We start from the raw sequence: 12,977 nt of genomic DNA, 5'->3' as shown, positions 1-12,977 counted from the left end.
GAGGAATAACCAGGTTCCAAACCCAGTGAGAAGGTGAGGTACCCACTGAGTTGGTGCAGGAGTAGACCCCTGGAGGGAGAGGCAGCATCCACAAGTCTGGGATCCTCTGAATATTCACAGACACAAAGAGACGCTTAAGATTCAGAGGCTAGTGCAAAAGGCGGAAGTGAAATGGGACACTCACAGGGTCAGGAGACCTCTGCCCGTACACAGAGAGCCAGCCCTGACCGTGACCGAGAGATCAGCTTGTAACGTGTACCAGGCCATGCTTCGCAGGCTTTTAAGCACAGTCCACACAGAAGCCTTGATTCAGGAGAAAGACTCTACAGATGCATAAAGCAAAGACCTCTTGCACTCCAGCTCAGACACGTTAGAAACCGGGTAAGATACAGAAAATAAAGTAAATGCTAGGAAGTAAGAATCCATGTCACTTAAGGATTATTTACCTTATCAGAGGATTTGCTGTCGGGTCCCTTTCAATAGAGAGCCCCCTCGGTTAGTTTTTCAGTTATTAAGCAACAGTGCTTTTCAGGAGCACATGGTGCGTCATCACAGTGAGACCTGAGATCGCACCCAGGTTTACCATAAGCACATCTGCCTGAGCCTCAAGAACTGATCTGAAGTGGAATCTCGGCTTGTTCTCAAAGCTTTGCTCCTCTTCTTAAGGAATGAAGAGACACATTTTCAAAAGGAAAAGGGTTAACTCAACACTCCGGAAACTTCTTGCCAATGCCCTTGTCAGGCTCTTACAGCTCCACCTGCCACCTAGAAAAGAGAATTTCTCTAACCATGTGGAAGAGCCTCCCTCACTGGGTCCAGAGTCAGAACAGCCAGTGGGCTGTTTCTGCGCTTGTACATGATAAATATCATTAATCACTTTACCAGCTGTGCCCAACCCGGGGATATTCAATTTCTCTTGACCCTCCTAGACTAACTTCACGTATCTGCTAACAGCACTGGCTCCTTTTACTGCCACAGTAAATGAAGATAACAGGCAAGGGATCTGCTGTAGACATTTATTGAATCATCTGTTGCACCAACACGACACTACATCACAGAAGATTGGCCACAGGCAAAATAAACCACCACGGATCAGCTTTTGGGGGGCTTTTTGGCTCCTCAGTCATCCAGCATACACTTTAGCAAACAGGCCAGTTTACAGACTGTTACTGCAAATCCAAGGTTCTGTTTCTCTATGTTCTGCCAAGGAAGAGACACAATTGTACTTTGGTACTTTGTCTAAGGTGGAGTTTTCCCACGTGTAAACACTGACTATACCAGGCGATGAAAGAACTGCTGGAGCCTGCGCCCTTGCAGAGCCTACAACCTACACAGGGTGCAAGCATCCTGGTGCAGGGGCTGCAGCGGGCGAGAGAGGCCTGGGGAGGGAGGCAGGCAGCCCTGCTGTGGAGGGTGCCACCCACAGCCCCCTGCTCTGAGAAGTGGCATCCCTGAGGGAGGACCCACTGCAAAAGCCGAGTTTTAGAAATCTGAGCATTAGAGGAGACAAGCCCCTTTCTCTAAGGCAGCATTTAGGTGTGAAAAAGGCAACCATTAAAGGAACAGTAGTCAGATTTGGAAATTTCATTAATCTCTTCACTTAGGTAAACTGGGTCTTGTCTCAAACTACGTCATGCTCCTCAAAGCCCGAAAAACAAGGAAAACAAGGAGAGAGCATTCACCGAGTCCAAGAAGCACAAGATCGATGCTCTAATCACGTTATTTCTAGACTGAAGCCAAACAGTGACTCAGCTAACAGCATTACACAGCCATGGGGTTGGGGGGATTAATCTGATTCCAACTCAGTCCCCAGCTTCCTGCAAAGATGGGTCTCAGGTAGGAGAGGATGAGGCTTTCCTCCTGAACAGAAGCAGGCAGCCCCCACCCCTCCCCATCAAAAGGGAAAAAAGGCAAAAGCGGCAGCTTTTTGTTTAAAACAAAGGTCTGTACCGTCAGCCTGTCAGAGCAGCGCCTGATGAGCTCTGAGGATGGAGGAGGCCCTGCGGGGAGCGGAGCCTCTGCAGGAGGGAGCTGCAAGGAAGCCCACCACCCACAGCAGCCTACACAGGGGACCATCTCCTTTCTCTTCTTTGGGCTGCCCTTGGCCGCCAAGGACAGGTCTGTCTGAAGTCCTGTGCCTGAACCCCTCTCCCCACAAAGCTGTCCTGGGGCCAAAGGGTTAAAGAAAGGGAAGGCTCTAGAGCAGCTGGGCCAAAGCCACATCTCTGGGGCTTCCCAGGGCCAGTTCCTCCCCTCTCCTGGGGAACACTGCCCTGAACACCAACATATTTTACACATAATATCACTTGCTCCGCTGCCAAAGACTGGGCCCATTCAAGGCCGGTGTTTTTCGGGCCGGCAAGACTTCTGGTACGAGTCCAGTGTTACACAAAGCAAGTCTTGGCTTTGCCAGGCCCGTCGCTGAGCCCCGGGTTTCTCCCTGGACGTGGCCCAGCACTCTTCGTCTCCTTCAGGCATCTGTGCTTCTCCGACCAGGACTAAGGGCACAAAACCCTACCCAAGGCTTCTCCATCTGAGGGGGTGGTGACAGGGACAACAGGGCGGGGGTCTGGGCATGAACAACAGGACTAAAGCAGCAGCGAAGAGGGGAAGCGGAGGAGGCCAAACCCTAAGCGCTCAGAGAGGAACGCTGCCCAGCCCCTCGCCTCCCCAGCCCTCCACGGGCCACCGTCCTGGAGACCCACGGCGGCCCCAGCAGGTGCGGGACAGACGGGACCCCCAGCGGCCGCCACATGGGCGGTGGCGGCCGGTCACTGGGAGCCGGGGCTGTCGCCCTCCGTCAGCGTCTTGAAGTCCATGGAGAGCGCTTGCTCTTCGGCCTGGAGGGGCCGCTTCCAGTCGGCGCGGGTCAGGATGTAGAGCACGACGGCGCCGAAGGCGGCCAGCAGCAAGCCCAGCACGTTGGCCAGGACGCCCTCGGGCTCGAACGCGCTGTACTTGGCCCTGCGGGGTCGGGATGGGGAGGCCCCGGGGGCCCGTTAGGCCGGGTGCCGGTCGCCCCTGGGCCGAAAGGTGCTGTGAGATCCCGACCCCAGCCCCACCGCCCCCCGGGGGGAGAGAAGCCCCTGCTCGGGGGCCCCACACAAAGCTGGCTGGCGGCGGCGCTCACCCGAGTTCGAACAGCAGCGCCTCCTTCAGGCCCAGCAGGGCGGTGCCTACGGAGAGGAGGAAGATGGCGGCGCCGAAGAAGACGTGCTGGGGGCGGTAGCGGCTCCGCAGGGAAAACGACGCTCCAGGGAACAGGAAGAAGCTAAAGCCCACGAGCCACTGGGAGGAAAGGCCAAGTGGTGCCGGAGACTGAGCAGCCCGCGGCCGCCACAGGGGGGCCGCCGCCACGAGGACCGCGGGCCCCTCCACCCACCGCGTGCGGGCCTCGGCTGGCGCCCCGGGTGGGCGGCGGGCACTTAGGGATAATGTCGGCCCCAGCGGGCGCTCCAGACCCGGTCCCAGTCCCTCACTGTGCGCTTGAGGGCTGGGCCTGGGGCCGCGGGGTCGGGGTCAAAGCCCCCTCGCGCCCAGCCCTGCTGGAGCATCTTCACCTGTGCGGGCGCCCGCAGCGCGCGCCCCGCCCAGCCCTCCCCGTGCCTGGGGCGCAGAGAGGACCCACCTGCACAAAGAAGAGCACGAAGACCAGGATGCCACACCAGCTGTGCAGGCTGTACAGGTCGGCATAGCCCTTCTTCCTGTGGTAGTCGAACACCGCCACCAGACCTGCACCAGAGAGGGGTCGGCTGAGGACAGGGCTGACAGGGAGGGAACGGGAAGTGGCCCCAGGGAAACTCGACTAGCCTTGACTCTGGGCTCCAGGCCCGGCTCGGTGGCTGCCAGCACCCACAGTCCCTGCCTGGAAGGCAGAGAGGGATGCAGAGGGGGGACTAGACAGTAACGCAGCTTCTTTCCCGAGTCTACGCAGAGGTGGGGAAGGGTAGGCCGTGCCAGGAACTCACCCACCAGGGCGATGATGAAGGCGAAGACGTGCAGCAGCCCGTGCAGGACTTTGGTGGTACGTTTCGCTTCAGTCCTGAAGACACGGTAAACCAGCAGGGCTGATGGGACGTGAGAAAGGAAATGTCAGTGCGCTAACCTGAGCTCGAGGTCTTCCTGCCTGCGCAAGGAGGCAGCCCAGCTGGAGAGGTGACGGGAGTTAAGGGCCTGTCCAGGTTCCCCAAGCCACTGGAAGTGAGGGAGGAAACAAGGCTCCCGGTGCCTTCGCACCTCCCACCCCCACCCACCCGCCACCTCCTTGTCAGTTGTCCTGTGTATTCCAGGCTGTGTTTCAGGGTCATCATGCAGTCATACTGAGGTGTCACCAGGCTTTTGAGTTCACCTCTTAGCTATGATGGTCCTCAAACTGTCCAATACTGAAGCTTGATCAGATATTCACTAGTTTTAGTAAACAGGTTCCCTTGGTGGGAAACCCCTGGTTCCCAAGCTAATTCCCCTTCACTGGGCAGAGGAGGTCAGGGTCGGGGGGTCTGGGGAATGCCTCTTAGGATTCTGCTGCTGAGGGGGTGGCTGTCACCTGGACCACCTCTAGGAGGTGTGGATCTAGCAGATACAGATCAGCTTTCTTGTTGCCCAGAGAAGGCCATGGTCCCCTGGCCTCAAGGCAGGTGGGATCCAAGCACGGCCTGGATCCTAGAGGAGCTTTCACTTGGCCCAGTGCAGCATCTCCCCTGACACTCACACACACACTCACTTTCTTTCCCCCAATTTCAAACTGCCTCTACAGCTGAGGGCCTTGCTCACAGCCCAGCCCTGGGGCCTCTGCTGTATGAAGCGCATACACCCTGGGATGCTCCCTGTTGAATCAAGGGGTAAAAGAGCTGGGACAGGTCTGAAAGGAGTTGCCACCCACCCACCCACCAAAGGGCCTCTGATTTCGATTCCCAGTGTCCCCAGGCTCTAAGCCAGCTTCCTTCTCTGACTGGAGAGACCTCAGGGGTGAGAGAGTCCCTGCAAACTGTCTGTCTGAGGAGGCACGGCCCCGGGACTCACCGTCTCCCTGCAGGAAGACCAGGCCTATGACCATGCAGAGGGGATGAACGTTGAACTGCAGGGCGCTCTCCCAAGCAATGCCCCCTCGGTACACACCGAGCCAGGCACCAGTCGTGGCCACCACAGTCAGGCCCAGCAGCTGGGAGAAGGCCACGTAGTAAGGCAGCGCCCCAGGGGTGGATGCCGAGCTGGCATGGCTCTCCATGCTGAGGCAGCTGCGGCAGGAAAAACAGCAGAGCTCAGGGGAACGGCCCACGGCCACCGAAAATACATCCCAGTCCTCCCACACAGAACCCTGCCGCTGGGCTCTCAGCCCACTCCCCCAGGCCTCGGTGCTAACGTAGAGTCTGAAGGCCCAGGAGCAGCTCAGCAGGAGGGCCCAGCCTTGCTGGGAGACAGACCCACACCTGCTGGCAGTTCTCCACGTGCAATGACATGATGGTGTGAGTAAAGCTCCTCCCAGTCCTGGCGAGAGCAGGAGGGCCCAGTGCCTGTGCTTTACTTTCTTTTTCAGAAGGCCCTGGGTTTTCTCAGGTGGGGTTCAAGGGTGAAATACAGAGAAGTGAGCAAATTCCTTGAAGGTGCAGGAATTCTTCCAGGTGAATCATTAAGGACAGCTAGGCTGGGAAATGGGGAGCCTGCCTCCCCCGTGCCAGCTTTCTGAGCCCCCAGATGAGAGGCATCCTGCCCACCGCACAGGCCCCACCAGGCTGGTAGAAGGAACGTGCTCTGAGCCGCTTCACAGGACAGGACTTTCCCTTCCTGCCTCTTCCCCTCCACACCCGGGCTGTGGATCTGCACTCCCTCAGGCCAAGCTCCCCAACCAAAGGCACAGGACAGGAGACCTACAAGATGAGAACTCCTGGGGTCACTGAGTTCCCAAGGATCCTGTCCCACAGACAAGGGAAGGGGTTCAAGGCAGTTTGAGGAAGGGAGCCAGGCTCAGGGGCCAGTGGGAGGCATTTCTTGGCTCCTCAGTCCCATCCCTGATGTCCCTACAGCCTTGCTGGGGCTCAGGATGGCCTCCATGCCAGCTCTTCACCCTGAATCTGCTGGTTCTCCCCACACACAGGCGCAGGTGGGAGAGGCAGCTGGGGGAGGGGAGGAGAAGAGGGGGCTGATAAATAAGCCTGGCCTCTGTTCACTCGGCCTGGGCGCTGGCGGCCTGTGGCCAGAGGGTCGACCTCGCCGTTTCCCCCAGCTCCCCTCTTCCCACGGCCCGGCCTCTCCCAGCAGCAGTGAAGACACCCTGTTTCTCCTTCCTTATCAGCAGAGAAGGACAGCGGAGCAGCTGAGCAGCAGTGTTCGACTAACACATTTCGGGGTCCCTTCCCTCACACCGAGCACACACCCTCTACCCTGAGCTGCTCAAGAACCAGTTTCCAGTCAGTCTGGCTTGTCCTCCTGGTCACCAGGCTGTCTTTACCTCCAGTTCTCTCTGCCACCTTTGCCAACTGTTGGCAACTGCCCCATTTTTAAAAGAGGGGTCACCGGGGGTGTTAATACACATTCCTTGAAGTAAAATACAGATAAGCAAAAAAAAAAGAGAGAAATTACAAGTAACTTACATTTTGATTTATATCCTTTTCTTCTAGAGATAGATATTTTTTCTTTTATAAAAACAGGATCTCATACCAATTTCTAACCTACTTTTTTTAACTTAATGATAGGGCACACACATCTTTTCATGTCAGTGAATATACACCCACCTCATCATTTTAATACGTTCACAGTATTGCATTGTACGGCTGGTTCATGTTTTAACCAACCCCCTCATCTCAACACTTAGCCAGCTTTCAGTTTTTCACTAAATGAACAACACTGTGATCATCTTTGCACACCTGCCTAATTCCTAAATGGAGAAATGGAATCCTGAGCAAAGGGCTAGTTTCTTTTTTAGGTTTTGGAAACATTCTGTCAAGTCATCTTCCAGAAACTTACCCATGGCAGGTGGGAAGCCCTGTTTCTAGGAGCCCTCAGCAACAGTGAACGCGTTTCTGGAACTTTTGCCTCCATGTTTATCACCTCTACCCCCGTGACTCCTAAATCTAGCGACAGCCCTCTCCCCCAAATTTAAACCCCATTTCCAACTGTCCACTAGCAGCTCTACCTGGACATCCCTCAAACAGTTCAGACTCAGCACACCCAGTTACCCGTCTACGCTGACCTCCCAGCGCTGACACCTCGGCGCCTCAGCAGACTGGCCGCTGAATCCTAGGGCTTCTCCCCGACGTCTCGCCACACTTTCCTGTTGGCCATCTTCATGACCACCACCCCAGCCAGGGCCTGGAGTTTCTGCCCCCATCTCCCTACCCTCCTCAGCCTGCCTGACCCACCAGGGACAGGGACAAAGCCAGGGCCCCAGTCATGCTGCCACACCCTCACAGAGGGCCTCCCGTGTGTGCTGGTCAGGTGCCAACTCCATAACCTGATCGTAGTTCTGTTTCCTCTGCAGCCCTCTCTCTTTTCTTACCAAGTCGACTGGGAGGATGTGCTCCCAGGTCCCCAGCTCTAACTCCACCTGCTCTTATTCCCTCCCCTTCATGCTCCTCTCCACCCTCCCTACCTCTATCAGTTTGCTCCACGACTTGAAATGGGCATCTTGTTCACCACTTTGTCCCCCTCGTCTGTGTCCCAAAGTCTGGCCTGGCGCTTACTTACCCTCTTTGGTGTCCTGCCTCACGTTAAGCTCTTGTGGGCCCCTCCGCTGAAGCGCCCTGTGAGCTCCAGGAAGGCCGGAACGCATCTGACTCTCCCTTGGGTATCCTCGGGGATCTGATCCCCAGCGCCAACTCCAACAGGAAATGTACCAAATGAGAAATGTCGTCCTCCTCTCCTTTATTTAATTCCTCCCCGAGAGCCCTGGGCGCAGTCGGAATCTGATTAGCTCCAAATTAGGAAGAACAGAAGGAACGTGCTCTGCCCCACCAAGTAGATAGAGGACGAGAGGGAGCTCGAGTGGCAAAGGACTGTCGCCTCTGGGTCCCAACTCACTCCGTGGTGACTTAAGCCAGAGCCAGCTTTTTTCCTTCCCAGACAATCTCCTAGTGAGATAGGCAGAAATTAGAGTTCTTTTCATAGCTGTGATACTGTGATTTATAACAAGAAGTGCACAGGACAGAGTCCCTAAACCCTAGGAGTTCCCCAAGTGGAAGAAAGCCAGAAACGTTTCTTTTGTTTTTTTTCAGAAACGTTTCTTTTGTTGTGTTAAAGTTTACATCATGTAAACCAAGCCCCGAAGGATGGGGGCTGGTTGCCAGGGAAACCACCCACAGGACTGGGGGTCAGCACCTTCAGTCCCACCCTTGACCTCCAGGGAGGGGAGAGGGGCTGGAGATTGAGTGCAACCACCAAAGGTCAATGATTTCATCAGTCATGCCAGTGTCATGAAGCCTCCACAAAACCCCAAAAGGACGGGGTCTGGAGAGCTCCCAGGTTGGTGACGGCATACTGCATCTACATACCGGGAGGGTGGCACACCCCAGTTCTCTGGGACAGAAGCTCCTGTGTCTCCTAGCAGACCTTGCCCTATGTATCTCTTCATCTGGCAGTCCCTATCATATCCTCTTGTCATAAGCCCGTAACCTAGCAAGTTTCTCTGGGTTCTGTGAGCTGCTCTAGCAAAGTAACTGAATCCGAGGAGGGGTCGTGGAAGCTCTGATCTATAGCCTGTTGGTCAGCAGCACAGGTGAAACCTGGACTTGTAACTGGTGTCTGAAGGTGGGTAGGGGGCAGTCTTGTGGGACTGAGCCTGTCATCTGTGGGATCTGACGCTGTCTCCAGGTGAGTTAAATTGTAGGACACCCAGCAGTATCTGTTGAGGATTGGAGACTTGCTTGGTGGTGTTGAAAAGAAAACACATTGGAACAGCGCAATGACTAAACATGTAGCTTTAATGTCCTACACTGAGAACCATCACCCTGAATTCCCTTGGGAATCCGAACCCTAACGAGGTTTGCACCCAAGGTAGCGGAGTGGAGATGAGAGTTAAGAAGCCCTGCTCTGTGCTCAGCACTTCTCTCCTTCAGTCTTCGCAGCAACCTACGAGGATGACAGGAGTATTAGCCCGCTTTGACAGATGAGGAAATTGGGACTCAGAGAAGATAAATGACCTGCCCCAAATCATCCACAGCAAAGAACTGCTCAACTCAGTTGTTTACTGAACACCTGTGATACACTAGCCACACTGCTGGATGCTGGAACACACAGATGAGACAAGGCCCCCGCCTTTCCGGGGGACCTTGCAGACAAGATGCAGAGTAGATGCAGATTCTACAGTAAAAGGCCATGAGAATTCAGGCTATGAGTTAAGCTCCAAGAGCACTTTCCACTGTGCGCGCTGACTTCACCACACTCGAGTGGCCGCTCCTCTGAGCTGCGATAGGCTGCTGTCTGCTAGGGGTGTGGCTCTGAACCTCCTAACATGGGAGAGCGGAAAGCTTCCCAAATACCGAAGCCAGTGTTCAGGGCATCTGAATCTGCTCGGAAGCAGGACTCCAGAACGGCCTCTCCCCTCCCATGTCAGTCCTCCTGGGCCCTCCTCACCCCCCTGGGAACCATGCTCCTAAGGCAACTTAACACCCCCCACGACATCAAGCACTGGTGTCCCCTGTGGGCTGTCCTGGGAGAAAAGGCTGAGGGATGGGAAAGGGTGGGTTAGAGAGAAGGGGTGACGGAGACAAACTAGCTGCAAGATCTTCATGACAACTGCTCCAAAGGTATCTCTCCTGGTCCCTGTGCCGCGGTAACTGGGCATCCCAGAGGAAGCCAGAGATGAAAAATGACCTTTGGAATCATGGAGGCCCAAGCGGTCTCCCCTATGGCCCCTTCCAACTTAGAAGATAAGTCCACGTGTGAGGGGTAACAGGAAAATGCACACCATCCCACCTCGGGCAGGCCTTTGGCTTGCCCACAGGTGGTGACCTCACAGCCAATAAGATCTAAGTGTGAAAAATCCAGATTTACAGAAAAGACACAGTAGTGAGTGGTTCTGTGCTTAAGAGATGAACTGAGACCCTTCAGCAGTGCCATCGCCCCATCGCTTACTCAGTGCAACATAAACAACAACCTATGTCTGCACAAAGTGGCTGATTCCAATGCCGGGGGACGCAGAGAAGACACTGCAAGGACCCCAGCTGGAATCTGACTCACCCACAAACACGTGTGCATTTGAAAACCTTGAAATCAGTTGAGATTCACTCCCTATTAAGCAAATACCTTTGAATCCTGCTCCTTCATTTCCCAATCTGGCCAGCGGGAAAATTCTCTCACCCTTCCTTCCTAACTGGGTGGAACCACAGAATGCTGGCTGCTCTTGCGCCTCCTGCATTCCTAGAGCAACAGTGTCAGAGCCTGGGAGCAGCCCCTCTGCACCCCCAAAGGCTTCCTGGACCCAGCAGACAAGAGTCTCAGAACCAGAGAAGGCTCACATGGCGACTTACTAGGCCACCCTCCTGTCAGAGCACAGGATGTGGATGTCGGACCTCTGACAGTCACCCCTCCCCCCCCACACACACATCTGCAGTCAGACTCCACTTAATGCAATCAAACAGGGACAGGAGCTGCCCGCAGGGCTTGGACGTGCTGAGCACCCCTTTCCCCGCTCTACCCACCCCCTGGTGCACTAGGTTTCATTGAAAGGCCACCAGGCCTAATCTCATTAGGGGGACCAGACACAGCACACGTCCCACAGCCTGGAGGCAGAGAGCCTGGCCCAGCCATAGTCCTCCTTATCCGCAGCAGGGTTTTAATTGGGTTAGAAAAGATTGTGTTGGGGGCTAGATCTTTTCTTGATGGGTGAAGAGGGGAAACAACCATTTGTCCAAGAATGTCCTCGAATGTGATGAACAAGAAGGCAAAATGAAACCCGAGCTGTTAGGTGGGCCACTTTCTTACCACCCACTCCCAAGAAGCCCCCAGGAAGAAAGCAGAGCTTGAAGTCAGACGCTGACCCCAGTTCCCCACTGTGTCCAGAGGCCCAGTGTCAGAGCTCAATACTTGTAGGGACTCACAAAAAAGGTTTTGATTTCTGTTACAAACATAAGAAAAAACAAACTTCTAGGGTTGAAGGAAATATTTTACTTTTTAATCCAACCCGGATAATATTTGTCTTTATACCAATGCAGTTGTAAAATATAATTCTTATTATTTTTTAATGGAGGAATAGGAAAGTCAGAATGCACCCCTGGTCAGATGGATGTGATTTCAAAGCCCCACTGTTCATGACTGCGTGCACCTGCACAACCGAGTGCCATCTCTGAGCCTGCTTCCTCATCGATAAGGTAGGGGGATGCTGAGATTTGCCTTACTGGCCTGTAGGAAAGATTAAGCAGGATAAATATGTACCAGTGCCTAGCACAGTGCCTGCCACACAGTAGGCATTCAATTAAACAGCAATCTAACAAACACTAAATCCGGTCCTAATAGCACCTTAGCAAGAGTCATACATCAGAAGCTATTAATACGTGAGGTTTGGGGGCCCAGAGAGCCAGATGGCAGCAGACAGCATGATACCTGCTAATAAATCCACAAGCCCCTTCTGTCTACCATGAATCCCCTCAGTGGGCAGAAACCCCTGGATCTGGGGTGAATTCCTCCACCAAAGCCTTCTAGTGCTGCTGAACCGCTTTATATTAGAAGCTGCCCAAGCTCTGCCTGCCAAGGGAAGGTGGCACAGGCTGGGAGCAGTGGGACAAGCAGAGCATTCCACTCAGGTCCCAGTTTCCTCCTGCTTGGGGGCGGGGCTGCAGCAGCGCTTTCTCCCTGTGGGGCTCCTGTTAGCATTTATGACTTGCCTGTATTTTCTGCCTCAATCCAATTTCACAAGAGAAATCAAGATAATCCATGAGAAAGTAGCAAAGCTGTGTGTGTGTGTGTGTGTGTGTGTGTTTGGGTGTTTTCATTTGCTATGAAAACAAAGAAAGAGAATTCAAATAAGATAGAGCTTCATTTAATGAGTCTTAGAAAATCCTCAAAGACAGCCAAGGTGGAGTGAGAGAGGAGAGAGGCAACCAGAAGGCAAAAAGACTTGGGAGGGGTGCCAGCCTCTAAAGACATGTCTGGGACTCCGGGGCCCACATGGATCCTCCCCTCTGGGGTGTCCTGGGGAAAGAGCAGGCAGAGAGGGGAGGTGGCCCTGCCATTACCCAGGTGTCAAAGGCAGCAGCAGATCCCTTCCTCAGGTCAGTTCTGCACCCCTCTACCCACAGTTCAGGGCCCACTAAAGCCAACCCAACGAATAAGGATTTCCCAAACGAGAAACCCCGACTCTCACACCAAGAGGCTGGAGATATTCGAGAGGAACACGGAAGGGATCTAGCTAGAAATCTCACCGCAAGAGGAAACAGGCAGATGGAGACACCGCAACTAGAAAAGCAGCTGGCAGCTCGGTTTCGGGTTGCAAAAGGACAGCCGTGGCAAACGTTAGTCGATCCACTTCTAAGCTATCTTGTTTGTAGAACAGGGCAAAATATTAGTCGTGTGCCCATAGATAAACTTGGGGTCACCTGCCGCTCCGTCCTAACTTCCGCAGAGACTCGGCACAGAGGCGGACACAGGGCCTACGGCTGACAGCTCCAGGAAGGAGTGGGACAAGCTCCGAGGCGGGGAAGCAGGTGAGGTTGAGTCAGGTGTGGTGGCAGGAGAGGGAAGGAGAAAAACTGGATGCGGCGCTGGGATCCTGGCCCGTCCCAGAGCGTCCCTGAGCCCGCCGGCCCCCCTCCATACACACACCCGAGCCCTTGGGGTCCGGACTCCGCGCCGGGGCTCGGCTCGTACCCATCGGCCCAGGGCGCCTACCTGGCCGGACGCCGGGCCCGGACCTCGACCCCGCTGCGCAGCGCCGCCGACAGGCCCGCGAGCTCCCCGCGCCGCACCCGGGCTGCTCAGCAGGTTCCGCGAGCCGCGCCGCCCTCGGCGCTGCCGCGTCGCCATGGCGACCGGGCGCCCGCGGCGGGTTG

At 55.0% G+C, this 12,977-nt stretch overlaps 1 protein-coding gene across 4 annotated transcripts; it reads right to left on the bottom strand.

Annotated features, from left to right (window-relative positions):
• Positions 1 to 1,002: 1,002 nt before the first annotated feature.
• Positions 1,003 to 12,955, bottom strand: LOC102513870 (cytochrome b561). 4 transcript variants are annotated; one of them, XM_032457139.1, is made up of 7 exons: positions 12,817 to 12,951; positions 12,351 to 12,465; positions 5,020 to 5,234; positions 3,969 to 4,067; positions 3,629 to 3,732; positions 3,131 to 3,288; positions 1,003 to 2,964 (listed from the first exon to the last, which is right to left on the bottom strand). In XM_032457139.1, exons 3-7 carry the CDS (start codon positions 5,222 to 5,224, stop codon positions 2,772 to 2,774), a joined length of 759 nt encoding a protein of 252 aa, XP_032313030.1. In that variant the 5' UTR covers positions 5,225 to 5,234; positions 12,351 to 12,465; positions 12,817 to 12,951; the 3' UTR covers positions 1,003 to 2,771. The 4 variants fall into 4 exon arrangements, with proteins under 4 accessions (XP_032313030.1, XP_032313026.1, XP_032313029.1 ...); XM_032457135.1 differs by lacking the exon at positions 12,351 to 12,465 and having other exon boundaries at positions 12,817 to 12,955; XM_032457138.1 differs by lacking the exon at positions 12,351 to 12,465 and having other exon boundaries at positions 12,751 to 12,887.
• Positions 12,956 to 12,977: the final 22 nt, after the last annotated feature.

The sequence above is a fragment of the Camelus ferus genome, chromosome 16 (assembly GCF_009834535.1).
Source record: "Camelus ferus isolate YT-003-E chromosome 16, BCGSAC_Cfer_1.0, whole genome shotgun sequence".
NCBI classification, from domain to species: domain Eukaryota; kingdom Metazoa; phylum Chordata; class Mammalia; order Artiodactyla; family Camelidae; genus Camelus; species Camelus ferus.
This window is presented reverse-complemented; position numbering and strand designations above follow the sequence as displayed.

Excerpts from the sequence above, each read along its gene's own strand:
- LOC102513870 (XM_032457135.1), bottom strand. The coding sequence starts at position 5,224 with ATGGAGAGCCATGCCAGCTCGGCATCCACCCCTGGGGCGCTGCCTTAC. Across the intron at positions 4,068-5,019 it reads GGTCTTCCTGCAGGGAGACG|CCCTGCTGGTTTACCGTGTC; the intron begins GTGAGTCCCGGG and ends ACGTCCCATCAG. Across the intron at positions 3,733-3,968 it reads CTTCATCATCGCCCTGGTGG|GTCTGGTGGCGGTGTTCGAC; the intron begins GTGAGTTCCTGG and ends TCTCTGGTGCAG.